The following is a 26209-nucleotide window of genomic DNA, read 5'->3' as shown; positions in this document are numbered from 1 at the left end:
CCGAGTGACGATGAAACAACTTTACAAGGTGCCATTTGAGAGAAACTCTGACAGAGTCAAGAATATGCGACATGACTTTGTAGAGGTATGTATGCAACACTACTTCCAGTACTTCAGACATACCATATTTACTCATCTGTATATCCTTTTGTCTGTTACAGAGAGTATTGGATCTGGATGCCCATGTAATTCGCCATGAATTTATTTATGTGGATGAGGTTGGCTTCAACCTCACCAAAACCAGGCGCCACGGAAGAAATGTAATAGGACAGAGGGCAATTACCAATGTCCCTGGACAGCGTGGGGGTAATATAACTATGTGTGCTGCCATCACTCAAAACGGGGTCCTCCATCACAATGCCACACTGGGTCCGTACAACACCGGCTATACAGTATGCTCACTTTTCTGGATGCAATTTACACAATGCTTGTCCCTGATCCAGATCAGGAGCCTGCTAGATTTGTGGTTTTATGGGACAATGTTAGTTTTCACCGGGCTGTTCTGGTCCAAAACTGGTTTGCCACCCATCCATAATTTGTAGTTTTGTACCTACCCCCATATTCACCTTTTCTAAATCCCATAGAGGAATTCTTCTCAGCCTGGCGCTGGAAAGTGTATGATCGACAACCCTATGCCCGCATGCCCTTTCTCCAGGCAATGGAGGACGCATGTGTGGACATAGAGGTTGCCTCTGTCCAAGGTTGGATACGCCATGCTAGGAGATACTTCCCTCGATGTTTGGCAAGAGAAAACGTATCTTGTGATGTGGACGAAGTATTGTGGCCAGACCCAGCCCGGAGAAGAGATGAAGCGTAGCTTAGCACTGGTGACTGCCCCCCCCCCCCCCCCACCAATTCCTGGACAGCCCCCCCCCCCGGGACCCCACACACACAATTGAGTTCTTTACTGTATTCTAAAGAATATACTTTTGGTTTACATATGTTTATGGTTTTGTTGTATGCTACTGTATACAACACTAATGTTTGGCCTAATAAATATTTTCTGTTTCTACATTGCATTGGTGTTTACAGTGTACTTGTTACCCCTCTCAGCAGATTACTTTCACTGTAGAACATTGTATTGAAATGTAGATATAAGCCTATGAAAGACCAAAGAGCTTTAGATTTAGAACAACAGTGTTTACATGGTATATCCAAAAATGTACTATTATGAAAGCAGTGTTTGCCATTTGATGCAAATGCTTCATTCTGACATGTGTTTATGGCATTTTGAATGCAGTGTTACATTTTGAAGGAGATGTGAGGCATTTTGCATTTTGTGTGTGCAGTTTTGGGAATTGTGTATAGAGTTTTGAAAAAAGGAGACCAGTTTTGGAAACGTGTGTAAGCAGTTGGAAAAAACTGTAATCAGATGTTATAATTAATCGATGCTCCTCCCATTGTTATTTTTCTCCTCGTTCTCTCTGTTTGTATCTATCATTCTCCTCCACTGCCACAGTGCCTTCTTTTCTGAGAATATCCCTCCCTCTTGCTTTCTCAGCATTGACAATCTGATTATAGCTGCAGAGTATCACACACAAACAAGCATGAACACACACACACACACACACACACACACACACACACACACACACACACACACACACACACACACACCACACACACACACACACACACACACACACACACACACACACACACACACACACACACACACGGTAGACTAGATACATTTAGTGACAACATCACAGTTCCATCCTCTGACTCACCTCTTCTCTCTCCTATCCTCCCTCTCCCCCTCTCCTCCCCTCCCCCTCTCACCCCCCTCTCCCCCCTCTCCCTCCACCACTCCTCTGTTGCTTTGCCTGTTCCTGTTAAAGAGATGTTGACCTTTAAACAGTAGTGAGCAGCATCCATCTGCACTGGCCTTTACACATGGTAATCACAAAACCTGTCTTTTCTGTAAATCTCCCTGCTAACACGTGTGTGTGTGTGTGTGTGTGTGGTGTGTGTGTGTGTGTGTGTGTGTGTGTGTGTGTGTGTGTGTGTGTGTGTGTGTGTGTGTGTGTGTGTGTGTGTGTGTGTGTGTGTGTGTGTGTGTGTGTGTGTGTGTGTGTATGCGAGTCTTTGTGTGTGTGTCTTTGTGAGTCTGTGTGTGTCTTTGTGAGTCTATGTGTGTCCATGTGTGTTTTCGCACGTGTGTGTGCATGTGTGTTTTCACACATGTGTGTGGGTTCATGACTCATTATTCCAGCCTTTTTGAGGCTGTAATTATAAGAACTAGCCAGAAACATGTAGATAACCAAAGAAAACCAGAAGTGACTTATTGTTGAGACTCCCTGTCAGTGATGCCCTTTACCCGTTTTATAGAACGCCAGACAAAACTAGTACATGTAGAATTCCTAACAAAGAGAATCAGTGTATTCCTGCCTAAGATATCAATCTGATATCGTAGCCCTTTCCTGCAGTCAATGACCAAAAGCGCCCTCTTTGGCCTCATGGGTGGAATGTTAATATTTTTCCTTATTTCTTAATTAAAGATTTTAAAGATTATTCGTAAATTAGTAAAGATTATTAGTAAAGATTATTTTTTTAAACCAGACAAAAACCTGGTGTTTCTTTGTCAAACAGTTTTGTTATATTTCAGTCTTCTATGATGTATATAAAGTGTAATATTGGGGTGCAAACTCAAAATGTAAGACATTACAACTCTATGGTACAGGGGTCTTATTTTTTTAAGCCCTTAACCATGTGTGTGAGGTGTATACTTTTGTTTCAAAAGTAAATTTGTTTAAGACTACCAAGAATCACTCTTTGTGACTGTGATTTGGCCCACTGCAGGAAAAGGTTAACCACATAACCTAAAGGTCTAGACAGAGACTAGCTAGATCAATGCTCAACCGAACCACGGCTAACCTTATTGGACATCATCCTCTGGATGTCATTAACACACGTAACCCATTGGTTGTGCTGCTGCTGTACTTCCTCCTCACTGATAGACATTTTTCAAAGGATCCAGTCCTCATTAATCCAAGAGCACCACTTCTTCATGAACTGATAGATAGACGGGGCTGACAGGAAGCTGACAGGAAGCTGACAGGAAGCAATGAATATCATCAATTTATGAGAGGCAACTGTGTTCTCTATCTTGGATCTAAGTGGAAACCTGCAGTTTTTGTTTCAAGTTTTAATATCATGTGCACAAGCAGTGGTGTAAAGTATTTAAGTCATTTTTTGTGTAGCTGTTCTTTACTTGAGTATTTATATTGTTGACAACTTTTACTTTTACTCCACTACATTCCTAAAGAAAATGATGCACTTTTTACTCCATACATTTTCCCTGACAACCAAAAGTACTTTTTGCATGATGAATGCTTAGCAGGACAGGAAAATGGTCCAATTCATGCACTTATCAAAAGAACATCCCTGGTCATCTGATCTGGTGGACTCACTAAACACAAATGCTTTGTTTATGTCTTGGAGAGTGCCCCCGGCTATCCGTAAATTAATAAAAAACAAGAAAATTGTGCCGTCTGGTTTTCTTAATATAAGTAATTTGCAATGATTTATACTTTTACTTTTGATACTTAAGTATATTTTTTCAATTATATTTACTTTCGATACTTAAGTATATTTTTAAAACCAAAGACTTTTAGGCCTTTACTCAAGTAGTTTTTTACTGGGTGACTTTCACTTTTACTTGAGTCGGGAAAGTAAGAAGCTATATACAGGGTCTGTTCCAATACCATATTTACAATGTGTAGGGATGCTGGAGTGATAGAGGCAGATATGTATAGCGCTAAGGTGACTAGGCATCAGGATATATGATAAACAGAGTAGCTGCAGTGTATATGATGATTGAATGTGAGTGAGTGTGTAGACTCAGTATAAATGTGTGTGCATGTAATTAGTGTGTTGGAGTGTCAGTGTGCTTCTGTAGAGTCCTGTGAGTGTGCATTAAAATAAATAATACAATATAGTCTGTGTAGCCATTCTGTTAGCTATTTATCAGTGTTATCACTTGGGGATAGAAGCTGTTCATGAGCCTTTTGGTGTCAGACTTGATGCACCGGTACCGCTTGCCATGCGGAAGCAGAGAGAACAGTCTATGGCTTGGGTGGCTGGAGCCCTTAACAGTTTTCTGGGCCTTCTTTTCTACCGCCTGATATAGAGGTGGCCCCAGTGATGTACTGGGATTTCCCAATCACCCTCTGTAGCGCCATGCAAACGAGGGCAGTGCTGTTGCCATACCAAGCAGTGATGCAGCCAGTGATGCAGCCAGGAAGTACAGGAGGGTACTAGGGAAGACACAGCCGTGATCTGCCCAACGATGTCTTTGTTCCAGGTGAACTTAACGCATTTTATGCACGCTTCGACAATAACAACACCGTACCATACGTGAGGGCCCCCACCGACCCAGAGGACTGGGTGATCTCACTCTCCAAGGTCGACGTGATCAAGTCAACACTTGCAAGGCCGCGTTTTCAGATCATGCGTAGATCAGCTGGCAGGCAAATTGACAGTAATTTTCCCCATCTCCTTGTCACAGTCTGTGATGGCAATTTGAATGCACAGAGATACCGTGACGAGATCCTGAGGCCCATTGTCGTGCCATTCATCCGCAGCCATCACCTCATGATTCAACATGATAATGCACAGCCCCGTGGCGCAAAAATCTGTACACAATTCCTGAAAGCTGAAAATGTCCCAGTTCTTTCATGGCCTGCGTACTGACCAGACATGTCACCCATTGAGTGACATGTTACATTCTAACAACATACATGTGGTGAAGAGACATATTTATAAAAAGTCGAGGACAAAAGGAGTTTTGATTTAAAAATTTGAATTTTAAATGTATATGCAGTCAAAATGACTGCTTCTGTGTTTCTTGTGTTAATGGAGCTTTGAGAATGCATGTGCTTTGATCAAACGTTATGTATTACATTAGATTAGAAGAAACAACTGTATTAACAATTGCCAATCCATCTTAAAGGGACATTACAGTAAAACAATTTTGTTTGTCAGATCTTTTCAAACCTCAAAAGTGGTTTTATGTTGAGAGAAGTCCACGTCCCAGACCATCTGTTTTGTAGATCAAGCAATATTTCACAATAGCAAATTAATGGAAAAGATAAGTACCGTATGATTTCCAATTAAATTTCCCCCCTCAGTGCATTGTCTTCAAAGTCAAACGGCCTTCGCTGTTACACAAGTTCTGAATATTGCTATTTTTCTGAATTTTTCTTAATCTGATCTAAAACATATTGCTTTTTCATTTTTTTATTGAACCTTTATTTATCCAGGTTAGTGTCATTGAGATAACATCTATTTTTCAAGAGAGGCCTGGTCTAACCAAGACAGCAGCATAGCGGGGAACAATGTTTATTAAGACAAATATCAGACATACTGTAACAATTTACTGACAAAGACACCCCCCCCCCCCCACACACACATAAAAAATTATTTGATGTAGACACACATACATTTCAATTACATAAACATATAAGCGTCATAGATCAAACAAATCATAAAGGAAGGGCTCTGTGCTCTTAGTCTCACAAGTCAGACCATTGTTTCTGAAATATTACATGTACCAGAACTGCAAGACTGGAAATTGAGACATCTGTCTACCTCGGGTGCTGTGTATGAGTATTCTTGGAGGTAGCTAACGGTAGCTAGCTAGACAGAAAGAATGAGAGAAGCTTCAGTAAATGGATGGCGTCGTTCTCAAAGCAATTATGACCCTGGTTTCCTGGGTAGAGTAAGCAGGATGATAGTGACCAGTTGCTTTGTGCGTGGTAACTGACTGAGTGCTGTGAGCTCTGTGGTCTATGTATTGTAGCTCAGCTAATCTAATATACTCCACATTAGAGTTATATGAAGTCTGAACCTGCCAACGTCCCACTACCATGCTAACTCTGGGACTGTATCCTAAATGGCTCCCTATTTCCTATGGGACCTGGTCAAAAGTAGTGCACTATATAGGGAATAGGGTGCCATTTGGGACGTACAGTTTGAGTGAAATACGAATCGTTTCCTTTTATGAATGATGGGTGAGACAGACGGTCGTATTAGTCAAGTTCCTACTGCATACTGTAGGTTGGTGTGCTCATATTGAACATCATAGGAGGTTGGTGGCTCCTTCATTTGGGGAGAATGGGCTTGTTCTAGACTGGAGCGAAATAGATGGAATGGTATCAAATACATCAAACACATGGTTTCCAGGTGTTTGATACCATTCCATTTGCTCCATACCGGCCATTATTATGAGCCGTTCTCCCCTCAGCCAATCCTGTGATTGAAATTGGTTCATAATGTAACACATCTAAAACTAACATGTTGAAAATGCATCGATCTGCACAATTCTTATTACTTCCTGTTTAATTTCAAGGCTTCAATCAGGAAACTTCCATAATGATGAATCTATGTAATAACATTTGATTCAATAATGTGATGTTAGGTTCTAATCTTTTATGGTCCTGTGTGGCTCAGTTGGTAGAGCATGGTGCTTCCAATGGCAGGGTTGTAGGTTCATTTCCCACCGGGGACCTGTATGAAGAAAATGTATGTTCTCGCTACTGTAAGTCTCTCTTGATAAGAGTGTCTGCTAAATGATGAAAATGTAATCAGATATAGGTGGAGACTGACAAAACTAAAAACTGGAGTTATTCACCCAGCTGAATAGCAAAGTCACACAGTTCTTCCTATATAAAGGGAAATGGCCCAGGAAGGGCTCTATGGCTCTTCCTCTGCATCCTGATATTTTCACTTTGACGTTGACTGCATTCTCCCCGTTTCGTACAGAAACTGGAACTTGCTGTACAGTAACTCAACCGTGACTTTGACCTGAACCATCCACTTGTGCAAAACATGTTTATACAACCCTTGCAGACATACTGGCACGACAGAGACCATCTCCTTCTGTACTGTCCCATTCGTCTATTTGTAACACATAAGTTCAACCTAGCCCATAACAAGATGACTACTACTGATAAGCTAGTTGTACCGGGAAAAGGGCTTAGCTCACACAGATTCTCAACAGTGTTGTTTGAGAATACTTTTTGATGAGGTTTCCCCTCTTAAAGATTCTCAGTTTCAACCTTTTCCTCAGAGTAAAGGTTGATAAGTCATTGCTATTTCCGCGTAGAATCATTGAGCTGACAGAAGCTCTGGGCATAGACTGTCAAAGACAATTTAGTCTTCCTTGCAAAAACACTTAATACTGGGAGAATTTCCCTGATGCTCCAGGCCACAAGGACGATACATTAATAGAGTTGAATGTTCTTGCTTTTACGTTTAAAAAAATATATAAAAACAATTACATCATGTCAAATCCAAATATCAATCTTATATCTTGACTCGTCAGAGGAGAAATGAATGTGCTGGGAAATGTTGACAGATAAACATACTCAGTTCAGACAAAGACAGCAGCACAGCCTCAGAGATGCGAATAAGCTACCAGGAGAAAACTGTTGCGCTTCATCAGAAGTGACACGCATGTAGACCTACCGACAGTGAGAATAATGGAACTAAACCAACATGAATTGCACGTCTGCCATCATTTTCTTGTATTGCATTGTGCTGCATTAAGTATGGATTAGTAAAAATAGTGGTTTGTCTTGCCATGGGCAGTGTGTGTTCCATATCTGCAGACATTAAGAAGAAAGAAGATATGTCTTCCCTAGTTATTTTCGTAGCATGGCAAGAGATTGGGTAGGCTATAATTGTGTGGCGGGGCGTGTAATTCTTTCTTGTCTACTTGTAGGATGTTTGGCTAGCACAAAGGAACGATACATCCACACTATTGCTAGGAAAAAGGCTATAGTTTGAAGTTTGAAATTAAAATTCACATCCTGTGATGCATGTTACCATGATAGGAGTACCCTGATCACTCATCCGGACACATCGGGACAGAAAAGACAACCTTAGGCTGCAGGGATTTCATTATTATTATGTTTTTTAATATAGTACATTTTTATTATTATTATTATTTTATTTTTTATCGATATACAAACTTATACATACAAACAACAATTTACAGACAAACACAAACAATCACTACATCTCATCTACCCAGACCCACATGCTCATACCCCCATCCCTAATGCCTGCATTATTGTTTGCCACTTGGCCTTAAATTGTATCCATTTGTTTTTATTTGTCGTCCATGCTTTTTAAATATTTTAATAATAAATACTTCGGTGTTTCCATTGTGTTAATGATGGCGGATTGATTGATTTCCACTTTTTTAGTATACGTTTTTTCAAGATGGGTGATGAAGAGAATCATCCAGCCCATTTGGTATCTCACTAAACCTCCATATGCCATGTCTTGAAATATGCAGACAGATGGATTAAAAGTAAGTTTACATTGTAATATTTCTGAAAGCCAACTTTCTGGCTCCGCCCAAAACTTTTTTTCTTCTTCGTTATCTTCTGTCTTCGTTATCTTCTGTCTTCGTTATCTTCTGTCTTCGTTATCTTCTGTCTTCGTTATCTTCTGTCTTCGTTATCTTCTGTCTTCGTTATCTTCTGTCTTCATTATCTTCTGTCTTCGTTATCTTCTGTCTTCATTATCTTCTGTCTTCGTTATCTTCTGTCTTCGTTATCTTCTGTCTTCGTTATCTTCTGTCTTCGTTATCTTCTGTCTTCGTTATCTTCTGTCTTCGTTATCTTCTGTCTTCATTATCTTCTGTCTTCATTATCTTCTGTCTTCATTATCTTCTGTCTTCATTGTCTTCTGTGTCTTCACACACACTTCCCACATCGTGCTCAGGGCCATCTCCATTTCCTCTAAGTTTCCTTGGTAATTAATATGTGTGGAATCACAGCGATTAAAGGAAGAGATGTGTAAACAGTAGAATGGGATCAGGAGGCAGTGAGGCAGTGAAGTCGGTAATCTCACCTGTATGTATACAGTAGTATATGAATGTATGCACAAACCCCACAGCCCCACTCAAGCATGAAGTCCAGAGTACAGCTCTGAATGCCAATGGACCTCTGCATTAAGCCTTAGAATATTTCATGAGAGGGTCTCAGGGTTTTTACTATTAGAGATGGATGCCCTTTTGTCTAGCCTTCTACTCTGTACTGTTGAGGGTATTGATTGTGCTATTGGATTTTGGGAAGTACAGTTTTCCTCTTGGCAGGGAGATTTGAATCTAATGCCATGGATCTCACTCCTCCATGTGTCCATTGACCTCGATGACAGAGAGGGAGGATTGCATTCACTTTTAAACACTTGTAGTTATTTTGTTAAAGGCATAGGAAGATACTCAGGCAAAATGTCCTCAGTGAATATGGTCTCACATTCTATTGAATGATAATGGATTGTGTGATTCCTGTATAAGACCCTTTGTGTTTTGCTCAGCCCCAGAGAGTGCAGATTCTGTTTGAAAGCTTGAGCAATGTGGTGGGTACCGTGCTGTCACTTGTCCAATGGTGTTAGCCACAAAATTTCAGGGCAAGGAAAGAAGGAAGCATGCATTTTTATGTTGTTTAAGGGCCAGTGTAAACCCTGACCTCACTGTACTATACCATCTTTGACCTATTGACCTCCCCCCCAGCCTCTGAGGATGCACTGTAACTGCTGTGCCCTGGTGTCCAGCTCGGGCCATCTTACCGGCAGTAACCGAGGGGACGAAATTGACCGCACCGAATGCGTCATCCGCATGAACAATGCCCCGAACGGAAACAATTTCAAACAGGATGTGGGCTGGCGCACTAGCCTGCGCGTCATCGCCCACTCCAGCGTGCAGAGGGTGCTGCAGAGACGGCAGGAGCTACTCAACGCCAACCAGGACTGTGTCTTCCTCTTCTGGGGACCCACCAGCTCCATGCGGCGCGACGGCAAGGGCAGGGTCTTCAACAACCTGCGTCTGATCAACCAGCTGCTTCCCAAGCTCAAGGTCTACGTCATCTCCCCCCTCAAGATGCTGGAGTTTGACGTGCTCTTCAAAAATGAAACGGGAAAAGACAGGTAGGATTTTGACATTTTGACCATTGGGTCAATAATGTCATTGGGTTTCAACTTTGTGAGTCTGGCTGTCCAATTCTGGTCGAGGATGACATCTGAAGAATGCAGTCATTGTGTTTGAGAACTTGAATCAGGATTTGCCAGGGAAGCCGAATGCATTGTTTTCAGAGCTCTTGAGTATACATATTATAATATACATTTTAATACACATGCATATGCTAATACACATTTCAATACACATACACATTTAATACACATATATATATATATTATAATACACATTTTAATACACATACACATTTTAATACACATATATATATATTATAATGCACATTTTAATACACATGCATATTCTAATACACCATTTAATACACATACATACTCTAATACACATAATAATACACATATATAGTATAATTCATATTTTAATACACATACATATAATAAACATTTTAATACACATACATATAATACACATTTTAATACACATACATATTCTAATGCACATTTTAATGCACATATATATTCTAATACACATACAGTTGAAGTCGGAAGTTTACATACACTTAGGTTGGAGTCATTAAATCTCGTTTTTTCAACCATTCCACAAATTTCTTGTTAACCTGTCTGGGCCAGTGGGACATTTGCGTCCCACCCTAGTCAACAGCCAGTGGAATCGCGTCGCGCGAAATACAAATACCTCATAAATGCTATAACTTCAATTTCTCAAACTCATTACTATTTTACACCATTTTATAGATACACCTCTCCTGAATCGAACCACGTTGTCCGATTTCAAAAAGGCTTTACAGCAAAAGCAAAACATTAGATTATATTAGGAGAGTACCCAGCCAAAAATAATCACACTGCCATTTTCAAAGCAAATAGCATGCATCACAAATACCCAAAACACAGCTAAATGCAGCACTAACCTTTGACAATCTTCATCAGATGACACTCCTAGGACATCATGTTACACAATACATGCATTTTTTGTTCGATAAAGTTCATATTTATATATAAAAACAGCAATTTATATCGGCGCGTGACGTTCAGAAAATATTTTCCCTCAAATGCTTCCGGTGAATCAGCGCTACAATTTACAAAATTACTATTCGAAAACATTTTTAAAATGTAATATTGTCATTCAAAGAATTATAGATTAACATCTCGGGAATGCAACCGCATTGCCAGATTTAACTAACTTTACTGAGAAATCACACTATGCAATAAACAAGATGCTATGCTCAGAAAAATAGGCTAGGCGATACAGGTTAGCGCCATCTTGGAACCATCTAAAATCAAATATACTATTGTAAATATTCCCTTACCTTTGATTATCTTCATCAGAAGGCACTTCCAGGAATCCCAGGTCCACAACAAATGTACTTTTGTTCGAAAAAGTTAATAATTTATGCCCCAATAGCTCCTTCTTGTTAGCGCGTTCCGAAGGCTACTCATAATGTACGAGGCGCGCCGGACTTGCCGTCACGAATGTGCAAAAAAATATATATTTACGTTCGTTCAAACATGTCAAACGTTGTATAACATAAATCTTTAGGGCCTTTTTCAATCAGAGCTTCAATAATATTCAAGGCGGACGATTGCATTGTCTTACTAAACGTTTCGGAACAAAAGGGTACCCATGGGCGCCCGCGTTATAGTAGTAATGGCCCTCCCTCTATGACCAACTTTCCAAGCCTCCCAGGTTCCCAGACAGGCTAAGGACAACAAGGTCAAGGTATTGGAGTGGCCATCACAAAACCCTGACCTCAATCCTATAGGAAATTTGTGGGCAGAACTGAAAAAGCGTGTGCGAGCAAGGAGGCCTACAAACCTGACTCAGTTACACCAGCTCTGTCTGGAGGAATGGGCCAAAATTCACCCAACTTATTGTGGGAAGCTTGTAGAAGGCTAACCGAAATGTTTGACCCATGTTAAACAATTTAAAGGCAATGCTACCAAATACTAATTGAGTGTATGTAAACTTCTGACCCACTGGGAATGTGATGAAAGAAATAAAAGCTGAAATAAATCATTCTCGCTACTATTATTCTGGCATTTTACATTCTTAAAATAAAGTTGTGATCCTAACTGACCTAAGACAGGGAATTTTTACTTGGATTAAATGTCAGAAATTGTGAAAAACTGAGTTTAAATGTATTTGGTTAAGGTGTATGTAAACTTCCGACTTCAACTGTACACATTCTAATTTTAAAGCTGCTGTTGAGCATTTTTGAAGCTCTTAACAAAAGACTAATTAAGAAATCCCAACAACCACCAAACATATCACAGTATCATTAAATGGGATTTAGTTCAAAGCACTCTGAATATATGTTAATACTCAGGAGGATTTACTGTAGAGCCAATGGAATATGAGAGTCCAAATGAAGTGTACGATGCAGCTAGAGAGGGATTCTAAGACTATCTGAATGTACAATAACACTGTCCTGAATATAAAACAGTGGCTGGATCACGTTGGGAATGGAAGAGGTAGAAGAAGAAACAAGAACAACATTGAGACAACCTGTAGAGCCAATGTGCTGTTTTTACCTCAGCACAATGTTGCACACAATGTTGCGAAAAGTTAACAGCTACAGTGCATTGCAAAAGTATTCATACCCTTGGATTTCTTCACATTTTATTGTATTACAAATGGGATTACAAATGATTTAATCGTAATTTTTTGGGTCAACATTCTCCTCTAAATACGCTGTAATGCCACAGTGGAAGTTTATTTTCTATTTTTATTCAAACAAATTTGTTATCTAAAATATAGTGGTTGTTTAGTCAAGCCTAAATTAGTTCAGGAGTAAAATGTGGCTTAACAAATCACATAATAAGTTACATGGTGTCACGCCCTGACCATAGAGAGCCTTTCTATTTCTCTATTTGGTTAGGTCAGGGTGTGATTTGGGTGGGCAATCTAGTTTTCTTATTTCTTTGTTTGGCCGGGTATGGTCCCCAATCAGAGGAGGCTGTCTATCGTTGTCTCTGATTGGGGATCATACTTAGGCAGCCCTTTCCCCACCTGTGATTGTGGGATCTTATCTATGTGTGGTTGCCTGCGAGAACTACGTAGCTTCACGTTTCAGTTTTTTGGTGCTTTTTTGTTTTCTGTGTGTTTCACTTCTCAAATAAAAGATGATGGAACCATACCACGCTGCGCTTTGGTCCGACAATTCTTATATCGGACGTGACACATGGACTCACTCTGTGTAAAATAACAAGGGTTGAAAAAATCATAAAAGCCTGATAAAGAAGAGCAGTGATTGGTAGATGGGTAACAATAACAAATCAGACATTGAATATCTCTTTAAGCCTGGTCAAGTTAATAACTATGCTGTGGATTATGTATTAAACCACCCAGACAGATCAAAGATACAGTCGTCCTCCTGAGCTGAGCTGCAGGACAGGAATGAACTGCTCCATGAGGCCATAGGTCACAGTTACAGAGTTCAATGGCTTTGATGGGAGAAAACTGAGGATGGATCAACAACATTGTAGCGACTCCACAATAATGACTTAAAGGACAGCGTGAAAAGAAGAGTACAAATATACTGAATAGAAATATTACAAAACAAGCATCCTGTGTGCAACAAGGCACCAAAGTAATACTGAAAAAAAAGAAGAAAATAAATTCACTTTTTGGCCTAAGTGCAAAGCCTTATGTTTGTGGTAAATCCTATACAACACATCACTGAGTAATTGTCTCCTTATTTTCAAGTGGCTGCATCATGGTATGGGTTTGCTTGACATCGGCAAATACTGGGGAGATTTTCAGGATAAAATTAAATGGGATGGAGCTAAGCACAGTGAAAATCCTAGAGAAAAACCTGCTTCATCTGCTTTCCAACACACTGGGAGATGAATTCACCTTTCAGCAGAACAATAAACCTTCACACAAAGCCAAATAATCCCTGGAGGTGCTTACCAAGAAGACAGTGAATGTTTCTGAGTGGCGAAGTTACAGTTTTGACTTAAATCTGCTTGAAAATCTATGGCAAGATTTGAAAATTGCTGTCTATCCATGATCCCCAACATCTTGAAGGAGCTTCAAGAATTATGAGAAGAGTAATGGGCTGATACTGCACAGTCCAGGTGTGTAAAGCACTTAGAGACTTATCAAAGAACACTCACTGCTGTAATCGCTGCCAAAGGTGTTTCTAACATGTATTCACTCAGGGAGCTGAATACTTGTGCAACGACTATATTTTAGTTATTTAATTTCTATTCATCTTTAAAAACAAAATAATAATACATTTGAATCCCACATTGCAGCACAATACAATTTGAATACAGTTGAAGTCAGAAGTTTACATACACCTTAGCCAAATACATTTAAACTCAGTTTTTCACAATTCCTGACATTTAATCCTCGTATAAATTCCCTGTCAGTTAGGATCACCACTTTATTTTAAGAATGTGAAATGTCAGAATAATAGTAGAGATAATTATTTATTTCAGCTTTTATTTATTTATTCACTTTCACAGTGGGTCAGAAGTTTACATACACTCAATTAGTATTTGGTAGCATTGCCTTTAAATTGTTTAACATGGGTCAAATGTTTCAGGTAGCCTTCCACAATTTTGGCCCATTCCTCCTGACAGAGCTTGTGTAACTGAGTCAGGTTTGTAGGCCTCCTTGCTCGCACAGATGAACGTGGTACCTTCAGGCGTTTGGAAATTGCTCCCAAGGATGAACCAGACTTGTGGAGGTCTACAATTTATTTTCTGAGTTCTTGGCTGATTTCTTTTGATTTTCCCATGATGTCAAGCAAAGAGGCACTGAGTTTGAAGGTAGGCCTTGAAATACATCCACAGGTACACCTCCAATTAACTCAAATGATGTCAATTAGCCTATCAGAAGATTCTAAAGCCATGACATCATTTTCTGGAATTTTCCAAGCTGTTTAAAGGCACAGTCAACTTAGTGTATGTAAACCTCTGACCCACTGGAATTGTGATACAGTGAATTATAAATGAAATAATGTGTCTGTAAACAATTGTTGGAAAACTTACTTGTGTCATGCACAAAGTAGATGTCCTAACCGACTTGCGAAAACTATAGTTTGTTAACAAGAAATTTGTGGAGTGGTTGAAAAACGAGTTTTAATGACACCAACCTAAGTGTATGTAATCTTCCGACTTCAACTGTACATCCAATTGGTACGAATACACAATGTTGCTCTATATGTTGGGCATGTGCTATTTCAATGTCTGCTCAACTCTCCTCTGGCAAACTGTAGTTAGCTCAGTCAGTCAGATACTGCATCATAAGCTTGTAGCTAGCCTACCGTAAGTGACGCGCTTAAACATTTATGTCATGGGGAGCCAACCCAACGTACTAATCATTAATAGATGCTGACAGATTAGCTCTAGCAATCCAAATTAGCTCCAGCAGCTACATGACAGATACATATGCTGCGATGCTACAAGATAATTGGTGTCTTCATTAACTGTTGACAGGAAGTTACAGAAGCACTACGCTGCCTCACAAGATGATGTCACTGAGTCAGAGTTGGAAGCAGATACCGATTACAGGTCCTACCAGACTCTCACTGGCTGGCACTCACCCTGGCACTCTATCTGGCAGACGTTGCCAACAGCACACAGGATGAGCCCAGACAGGATTGGCTCCGCTGTCATCTGGGATATCCCCCAGTGAGGGGCTGGTATGGCCGGCAGGTGTGGCAGGTCCAGCCCCGATAATCTAGCCTTGACGGCTCAGTAGATGAGAGGGCTCCATATTACAGGGGGCACCGGTTTGATGGCTGTTTATCGGCCTTGAAACCGTCATTTCATGTCAAATCATGTAAATTAGGAATATGGCAGTGTGAAAACTTATGGTATTAAAAATGAACCAATAATTTGAGGGCCTTGGCCAGAACGGATGTCACTGCGAGCACTACATAGGGAGGTTTTGGCATGATTAACATTTAATTCTATTGAATCATGCAATACATTTTGTTGAACATGTCTTTTCTCCATTCACCTTCTCATCCAGGAAGACCTCTAACTCGTGGCTGACCACTGGCTGGTTCACCATGGCCATTGCCCTGGAACTCTGTGACAGGGTCAATGTCTATGGCATGGTGGCTCCGGACTTCTGCAGGTGGGTTGGGTTCTGCGAAGTGCTATCCGACAGCGATTATTACCCCAATTGTACTAAGAGATTATTAATAGGCATATAAGTTTGCAAAGGTAGGGTATATTACTGGAAACTTTCTAAGTTTACCAGCAAACTACCAGAATTTGGCAAACTTAACATTTTCTATTGGTCTTTTTGGGTACTTAAGACTATGACAAGTGGCTGTTATTATCTTTGGCCCTCTGTGTGGCCTTATCCTTAAAATAAACCATCAACTTAGTGAATACCATTGGTGTTTAATATAAGCGTTTCAGCATTAAATATCCTTAATATTTGGGTTACTTATTTTGCTATGTAAATATGTCTTTGTTATTAATGTTTTGGTTCCAAACTGCTGGCAGTTGTGAAAAAAAAGTAATTAATTGGAAGAGTTGCAGAGTTTATTGAAAATAGTGACATTGTTGATTAGATAGAGCACTTTTTTCATTAATTAGGCTATTTTCTCTTGAACAATATGGTCTATCCACTTGAAACTCATGGACAATATGGACACAGATATAAAAAATGAATACTATATACAGTATCAGTCAAAGGTTTGGACACCTACTCAATCAAGGGTTTTTCTATATTTTTACAATTTTCTAGAATAATAGTGAAGACATCAAAACTATGAAATAACACATGGAATCATGTAGTAACTAAAACAGTGTTAAACAAAACAAAATATATTTTATATTTGAGATTCTTCAAAGTAGCCACCATTTTCCTTGATGACAGCTTTGCAAACTCTTGGCATTCTCTCAACCAGCTTCATGAGGTAGTCACCTGTAATGCATTTCAATTAACAGGTGTGCCTTGTTAAAAGTACATTTGTGGAATTTCTTTCCTTCTTAATGCGTTTGAGACATCAGTTGTGTTGTGACAAGGTGGGGGTGGTATACAGAAGATAGCTCTATTTGGTAAAATACAAAGTTCATATTATAGCAAGAACACCTCAAATAAGCAAAGAGAAACGACAGTCCATCATTACTTTAAGACATAAAGGTCAGTCAATACGGAACATTTCAAGAACTACGGAAAGTTTCTTCAAGCGCAGTCGCAAAACCCATCAAGCACTATGATGAAACTGGCTCTCATGAGGACCGACACAGGAAAGGAAGACCCAGAGTTACCTCTGCTGCAGAGGATAAGTTCATTAGAGTTAACCTCTCATGGGTAGGGGCAGTATTTTGACATCCGGGTGAAAAGCGTGCCCAAAGTAAACTGCCTGTTACTCAGGCCCAGAAGATAGGATATATAATTGGTAGATTTGGATAGAAAACACTCTAGTGTTTCTGAAACTGTTAAAATTATGTCTGTGAGTATAACAGAACTGATATGGCAGGCGAAACCCCGAGAACAAACCATCCTCCCCCCCCAAAAAATCAGCCTACCTCTATTTTCAATGGCTATCACTTTAATTATAAGGCCAAGTCCTCCCAGATTGCAGTTCTTAGGGCTTCCACTAGATGTCAACAGTCTTTAGAAAGAGTTTCAGGCTGGTTTTTGGAAAAATGAGCCAGAAATTGTAGTTTCTCTAGGTGGCTCCCATTTTGGCTGTACTTTTTCCAAGCGCGTGGAAGAGAGCGCGTTCTTTGGTATTTTTCTCCGGTAAAGACAATAACGATTCTCCGTCTTAAATTTGATCGTTTATTTACATATTAGGGTACCTAAGGTTTGATTATCAACGTTGTTTGACTTGTTTGGAAAAGTTTATTCGTAACATTTGGGATTCATTTTCTATGCATTTTGATAGATGGAAACTGGGTGGATTATTGACTGAAGCGTGCCAGCTAAACTGAGTTTTTATGGATATAAAGAAGGACATTATCGAACAAAAGGACCATTTGTGATGTAACTGGGACCTTTTGGAGTGCAAACAGAAGAAGATCATCAAAGGTAAGGCATTTTTTATATTGCTATTTCTGACTTTTGTGTCGCACCTGCCGGGTTGAAATATGTTTTTCATGTGTTTGTATGCGGGGCGCTGTCCTCAAATAATTGCATGGTTTGCTTTTGCTGTAAAGCCTTTTTGAAATCTGACACCGCAGCTGGATTAACAAGAAGTTAAGCTTTATTTTGATGTATTACACTTGTGATTTTATGAAAGTTAAATATTTATAATACTGTCGTTTGTATTTCGCGCTCTGCAATTTCACCGGATGTTGGCCAGGTGGGACACTACCGTCCCACCTGCCCATAAGAAGTTTTAACTGCACCTCAGATTGCAGGCCAAATGAATGCTTCATGGAGTTCAAGTAACAGATACATCTCAACATCAACTGTTCAAAGGAGACTGCGTGAATCAAGCCTTCATGGTTGAATTGCTGCAAGGAAACCACTACCAAAGGACACCAATAATAAGAAAAGACTTGCTTGGGCCAAGAAACATGAGCAATGGACATTAGACCAGTGGAAATCTGTCCTTTGGTCTGATGAGTCCAAATTTCAGATTTTTGTTTCCAGCTGCCGTGTCTTTGTGAGACGCAGAGTACATGAACGGATGATCTCCACATGTGTTGTTCCCACCGTGAAGCACGGAGGAGGAAATGTGATGGTTCTTTGCTGGTGACACTGTCAGTGATTTATTTAGATTTCAAGGCACACTTAACAGCATTATGCAGCGATACGCCATCCCATCTGGTTTGCGCTAAGTGGGACTATCATTTGTTTTTCAACAGGACAATGACCCAAAACACACCTCCAGGCTGTGTAGGGGCTGTTTGACCAAGAAGGAGAGTGATGGAGTGCTGCATCAGATGACCTGGCCACAATCACCCGACCTCAACCCAATTGAGATGGTTTGGGATGAGTTGGACCACAGAGTGAAGGAAACGCAGCCAACAAGTGCTCAGCATATGTGGGTACTCCTTCAAAACTGTTGGAACCGCATTCCAGGTGACTACCTCATGGAGCTTCTTGAGAGAATTCCAAGAGTGTGCAAAGCTGTCATCAAGGCAACGTGTGGCTACTTTGAAGAATCTTAAATATAAAATATATTTTCATTAGTTTAACACTTTTTTGGTTACTACGTGATTCCATATGTGTTATTTCATAGTTTTGATGTCTTCACTATTATTCTACAATAAAGGAAAACCCTTGAATGAGTAGGTGTCTCCAAATTTTGACTGGTATTGTATATTCATTAATATTATTTTTTGTTATTTGAGCATTAATTACTAAAATTATGGAACATTCCATAGCTAACTTTTACTACTATTACTATTTTTATAAATGTTTATGTTCTGGCAAATACAATGTACCTGCTTGTGTCCTGAATATCCTGACTAGAAATGTGTTGTTTTACAGGGTCAGCCGTAGTAATACAGCACCCCTGGAGCAAATTAGGTTTAAGTGCCTTGCTCAAGGGTACAGACAGATTTATCACCTTATCGGCTTGGGTATTCGAACCAGTGACCTTTGGTTACTGGCCCAATGTTGCTAGGCTGTCTGCCGCCTGTAGATTGATGGAGGATTACAGTAGCTTCAGATATTAAGCTGATATCCACAGGCAGGTCCATGGGACCATATCAAATGCCTTTGCTGTTTGAATGATTCATGCTGGCTCAAACGCCCCTCTGTCTGCTGGCTCAAACGCCCCTCTGTCTGCTGGCTCAAACGCCCCTCTTGAGGCCCAAGTCTACTGAGTGTAGTACTTTCAGGATCATCACAGGGATCATGGGACTAGCTTTGATGAGCACAGGGCTCTCATGGCTAAGAAATATTTTTATGATATCTCTCTCATCTCTCTGTCTCTCTTTATCCCTCTCTCTCCCTCCCTTGAACACTCCTCTCCCCATTCTTTCATTCTCTCGCTCTCTCTCACTCATGCATGCTCACTTTCCCTTTTTCTCTCTGTTAATTTATCTCTCCATCACTCCCCTGTCCATTCTCACTCTGTCTCCAACCTCTTCCATTTTCTCCCTTCGTATTCCCCTTTCTCCCTCTCTCTTCTCATCCTCTTTTCACAGTACTCCCTCTCATCTCTCGGTGCCGTATCATTACTATGAGCCCTCTGGCCCAGACGAGTGCTCCCTGTATCTCTCCCACGAGCACAACCAGAGCGGCGGCCACCACCGCTTCATCACGGAGAAAACAGTGTTCGCCAACTGGGCCCAGAAGTATGACATCCACTTCTACCAGCCAGACTGGAGCCCGTCCTCCACTCTCAAAGGAAGCAGCTCACACACACCTGCTCCAGCTGTCTCCTGATACCAGACAGACAGTCAGACAGACAGACAGAAAGGTCCACAGGACCAGTGGCGACCCGTCATTCACGGCAGGTGGGGAAGAGCCCCACCTGTTTTGAGCCCCACCTGTTTAGCAAAAAACGATTATAAAAAAAATGTTTTCCCTGTTTTGCATGGCATTAATACGTGTCACATATCAGTTTGTAAACAATCTAAAAAAAAAATCTGTTAATAAAGCCGCATACAAACTCTCTTTTTTGCTTTCTTGAGTCAGGTAGATCCAAAATTCAGGTGTTTCAGACTAGCTTAGTGTTTTCTCTGGTGGTGGGGCAGCCAGCGGAAAATACAGAGCATAGGGGTTGGTAATGTTCTCTAGTTGCACCGTGATTGGCTCAGTGTTCTGTAACTCATGGGGACACTACGTCACCACAAAATCATCTACACGTAGAATTCAAGCCCCTTGGGTGCTGCCATAGAGTTACATTAGAAGTGCCCATCTAAGAAGGCTCAAGGTCATTGGTCACAGATAGAATGACGTCAAATCACGTTATATGTACAGTAGCTTTGATTGGACTGATCATGTCTACATCATACTTTCAAAATCTTAGCTAGCAGTCATCATCATGAATCAAGTCAACAATCTACTGGCAAAACCTTTTTAATCCTTGTCTTATAAAGAGAAATAAGGAAGAGAAATGATAGATAAAATGTATCTGTGCTCATCGGCCATTGGACATAAACATTATACAACACGTTGGAAATCGCAAATTCAACAATGAGTGGTTTGGAAGGAATCGGGGGCTAACTGCAAGCATTGCAAAGTAATCACTAGCCTGCTATTCCGTGGAGTGTGTGTGTGGTCCAAGTCTGGGTTTAAGGATCTCTTTTCCAAGATTAAAATTCTAAACATTCAACATTGGCTATGCTATCAATCCAGCATGACTTCTGCCATGATTAAAACAGCTGGAAACTCGGAACTGGGAAATCTCAGACTTCAAGACAACTGGGAACTCGGGAAAAAACAAGCTCCAGTTTTGAACGGTCATCCGACTTGGAACTTTCTAGAGCTCCGACCTGAAGATCACTGACGTCATCATGATTCAACCTTCTTCTTTTTTCTTCAAGTTTCCCAGTTGTCTTTAAAGTACCATACATCCAGAGAATGCCAGACTTTGATGACAAAGTATGATGGCAAAATATGCCCAAGTGAGCACAGCACAACAAGGTGAGTCCAAAAATGTATTGTATGCTGTTGTGTAAATTATGTAATATTATGTAATATGCCAGGGTATACTGTAGCTAAGAAAGTAATACTAAGTGTATATTGTGTAGTAAGCTGTTAGTAATCCATGTGCCTCACCCTAATAATTTGGTCACTTTCCCCCCCATATTTAGCCTACTGTTCTGACTTGGTGGTGCACATGTAGCCTATAGCCTGTTTTAGAGAAATGTAATCATTGAAAATTGTAAAAGCTTTCATTGTCTGCTTATATGCCCCCTTTATTTATCCTACGGTTCTGACTTGGAGTACAGGGAGAATATTGTAAGAACGGCCCATGTTCTTAATTTTGTCACTGTACATTTCAAAGTGCTGAACAAATAATTATATTGACTACGTCCATCCTAGCTCCCTCATTAATGTCTTAACCTAAATTACGGATTGCCTCTTATCCACTCGTTGTCCCCTTATGCCATAGTTTGTACATCTCAATTGTCAGTAGAAACCACATTTGTTTAAGCAAATCAGCCATATCTGCTATGTGTTTTTAAAAGGCAGTAAATGAGGCTGAATGAACTGTTTTGCTGCCAGACAAGGCTCCGTTGATAGCCAGGTGTAGCAGTGATAAGGTGTTGGAACTGCTGTTGGGACAGCTTTATGTAGGCCCAAACAGTTTGTGGGCACCGTTTGACACCATTATAGTGCAAATAATGCATTATTTAGTGTTGTATTGTGTAGTGGCTTTGCTGGCATACATCAAAAAAAGTTTGCCCCACCAAGATGTACATGCTAAAACCGACACTGCCCAGGCACTGGGGAAGACATGGCTGTGTGTTTGGACTCCAACACTCTGATTTTCCCCATCCTCTCCCTGTGTCCCATATGGGAGTGTCTGGAAGAAGTGGAATGGTACAAGCTTCTGCTGGATAAGTAGACTTCAAGGAAGTGGGTAGCTGCTTTCTTAAGAAGTGGGTAGCTGCAAGTAAGATGAAGCCAACAGACATGGTAGTTCTGCTTATGGCTCCTAAGCAACTTTGCAGTATTTTGTTTTTTGTGTGTTATTTCTTACACTATTAGCCCAGAATGTTTTTTGTGTTATTACATACAGCTGGAAATAACTTTTGGATATTAGAGCGGGGGTAACTCCAGCATTACGACCAGGAATATGACTTTCCCGAATGTAATCCTTTGTTCGCACCCTCCCACGGCAATTTAACTTATCCCAGAGGCTGCTCCAAGACGCCGCTGGTGGAGAAGAGGTATTCAGAGTGGATTTGTAGTCTGACTCAAGAGGCGGGCACACCATCCACCACTTCTGACTATATTACTCGCTTATGTTCAGTCGCTGGACAATAAAGTAGACCAGATCAGGGCGAGGATCTCCTTAAGCAAACTTGAAACCACATATCCTGAGTCTGCATTTATTGTATCTGGGGATTTTAACAAAGCAAATTTTAGGAAAACGCTACTGTAGTTCAACACATCAACACATTGACTATAGTACTCGCTCTGGGAAAACACTCAACCACTGCTATTCTCCCTTCCGGGATGCCTACAAGGCCCTCCCCCGCTCTTCCTTTGGCAAATCAGATCATGACTCCATTTTGCTGCTCCCTTCCTATAGGCAGAAACTCAAACAGGAAGTACCCGTGCTCAGGTCTATTCAACGCTGGACTGACCAATCAGAATCCATGCTTCAAGATTGTTTTGATCACGCAGACTGGGATATGTTCTGGGTAGCCTCTGGTAATATCATTGATGTATACACGGACAATGTGACTGAGTTCATCAGGTAGTGCATAGGGGATGTTTTTCCCACTGTGACTATTAAAACCTAGTCACACCAAAAATCGTGGATAGATGGTAGCATTCGTGCTAAACTGAAAGCATGAACCACCGCATTTAACCATGGCAGGGTGACTGGGAATATGGTCGAATACAAACAGTGTAGTTATTCCCTCAGTAAGGCAATCAAACAGGCAAAACATAGGTACAGAGACAAAGTGGAGTCGCAATTCAACGGAACAGACAGGGGCGGAAATCCCGGGGGGGACGGGGGGGACACGACCCCCCCATCCTGGGAAAAATATGATTTGTCCCCCCCAATATATCACTGAAACATAACTATGTAATTTAAATAATATTAATAATACGCAATGAAAGCAATTGTGCTGATTATAGACACTTAATAGCGCGTTTTTAAGTTTCAAAAGATTGCGACACCCCCACCCTTTGCCTCACAATGGTTTGATCCACTGCCAGTTCCTTAGCTTGCTCCATAACAGAGAGGTCATATCCACTGTCTGAAAGGCACTCAACGAACGTAACTGACGTGAGGTTAATCCAGTCAATCGCGCACACACACTAGCTGAATATGCAGAGCTAACGGGCAAATATTAACTATTAAGCTAGCTAGTACCTATTCCATTTATGTGGCCTCGTCAAATATGGAATATTTGCTATCGTCTATTTATTCCAAGATCAGCATGCAGATGATTTAATTTAGTGCTTCAAAGTCCCTGTGATAAGGTTAGCGATAAACTGAAGTCCAAACTGAACAGAACTACTACTTCTACCATTGTCTTAAATATATTTAATGGTCTCGTTGCAAAAGCTAGATTGTCGCTAGGGAACTTTTATTTATTTATTTTATTTCAACTTTATTTAACCCGGGTAGCAAAGATTATAGCAAACACCACTGAAACGGAATTGGTGCTCGCTAGCTTTGCAAATTCAGCTATTGTTGGAAGCCAGCCAATATGAAACAAACGATTAAAATTACAAAAGGATGCAGCATATGTTGTGTAAATGATGAACTCATACAGTTGTCAACTCTTATCATTTTAATCCGTTTCACATTTGCTAGCTACCTTTTAGATCGAAGTCCATATAGAATGATAGAAGATAAGATGATAGAAGCCCATCTCCTACTGTAAATAACCTACACACTGTGTGTGTGTGTAGCCAGCCAGGTAGAAAAATGGCAGAAAAAAGAAAAAAGACGGACATCAGAGTATTTTTCAGTACACCAAAACGCAAAGTAAGAACCCTAGTAGCCTAATATCTCAAAGACTAGTTGATAAAATGTTCATAAGAAAGAAGTGAAACGCTAATAGAAATGTTTCACATTGATGTCATTAGGCAGAGCAGGCAACAGATGGCACACAGACAGCAGAGTTGGGGACAGATATGCAGGGACAGACTGGCAGAGACAGGGAGTCTCAGGTAAGTTTGAGTCTTTGTTTGGCAACATTATGAAAGGTTCTAATTTTTTTAACTTGTAAAATAGGGACATAATTGGAAAATGCCATAGATACCCACACTCTCAACTTAAACTGGTGACTGAACTAAGATTTGTTTAAGGCAATGGTATTGCTGTTGTGATTAATTGTGTAGTTTTGGGTACCGTAGTTAGGAGTATGGCAAACACCTTATTTCTTTTCTAGGAGACAGACTGTGAGTCAGTGAGGGTGGTGAAAGGGAAAGAGCCAGGGAGAGAGACTTCAGAGGACAGTGTCACAGCCACGGCAGGACCAGGTGTCACCCTTGTTGCCAGCAGCACCAGTATAGGGGACAGTGGCACAGCATTGTCCAGTTACCTCAGTGATGGCACAAAACCATATCAGCCACACCCACAATTTATAGAAGCTCAAACTCTTGCCAACAGAGTGTTGACGTTTCAAGAGAGATGGTTTCGTGATTTCCCCTGGCTTCATTATAACCCATCAGTAAAAGGAGTGTTGTGTTTTCACTGTAGCCAAGGGTTTTCAAGCCAGCCATCTTTTGGCCAAAGAGCAGATGCTGCCTTCATTAGTGCAGGATTTAGGAACTGGAGAAAAGCCATTGAAAAATTCACAGCACATCAAAACTGCCAAACCCACCGCCACTTTGTAACTGTAACAGCACACCAGCTAAATCCAATCAGTGCCCAGTTATCCAGCGCGTGGGGTAAACAGCAGGAGGACGCAAGGCATTGCTTGATGAAAATTGTTAGTTCGGTGCGGCATGTAGTAAGACAGGGACAAGCCTTTAGAGGCCACACGGATGACAGTGGGAATTTATACCAGCTTTTGAAACTTAGGGCAGAAGAGGATGATCCCATTTTACTGAAGTGGTTAACAGAGCGTACCACAATGTACACAGGCCCCAAAGCACAGAATGAAATTCTGAACATCATGGCCAATACAGTCATTCAAGGCATTGCAGCTGAGATTAGGTCTCTTCCGATTGTACAATTTTCAGTAATTGTTGATGGTACTCAAGATGTCTCTGGTGCTGAACAGGAGAGTGTCTGCCTGACTTATGTTGACCATGACCTTGTCCCTCACAAGGAGTTTATTGGGCTATACAGGGTGTCGGAGACAACAGGCGAGGGCATTGCGAAAGTGGCAACTGATGTGTTGTTGAGGCACAATTTGCCCATGTCTGGCTTACGTGGGCATAGTTACAATGGTGCCTCAAACATGGCAGGAAAATACACAGGTGCACAGGCAATTGTGAGGAGGCAGCAGCCATTAGCCCTCTATGTGCATTGTGGAGCACACTGTGTAAATCTGATTACACAGGCTGGCTGCACAGCCTCCCCACTGATCCGGGATTCCCTTTCTTGGGTCCATCAGTTAGGTGTTCTCTATGGCCAGTCAGAAAAGTTTAAGAGCATGTTTGAATCAATTGCCACGTCCAAAGATACAAATCTGACCACCCTGAAACCCCTATGTCCAACGAGGTGGACTG

At 40.8% G+C, this 26209-nt stretch overlaps 1 protein-coding gene across 1 annotated transcript in view; it reads left to right on the top strand.

Annotated features, from left to right (window-relative positions):
• LOC106574022 (alpha-N-acetylgalactosaminide alpha-2,6-sialyltransferase 5) overlaps window positions 1–20507 on the top strand; it is a 33068-nt gene extending 12561 nt beyond the window's left edge. Inside the window, exons 3-5 of the mRNA XM_014149532.3 lie at window positions 9527–9939; window positions 15944–16051; window positions 20038–20507. Of these exons, the coding sequence (XP_014005007.1) occupies window positions 9527–9939; window positions 15944–16051; window positions 20038–20278 (762 nt within the window). The 3' untranslated portion in view covers window positions 20279–20507. The remainder of the gene's footprint in view (window positions 1–9526; window positions 9940–15943; window positions 16052–20037) is intronic.
• Window positions 20508–26209: the final 5702 nt, after the last annotated feature.

This window comes from Salmo salar, chromosome 16 (assembly GCF_965601325.2).
Source record: "Salmo salar chromosome 16, fSalSal1, whole genome shotgun sequence".
Lineage (NCBI taxonomy): Eukaryota > Metazoa > Chordata > Actinopteri > Salmoniformes > Salmonidae > Salmo > Salmo salar.
This window is presented reverse-complemented; position numbering and strand designations above follow the sequence as displayed.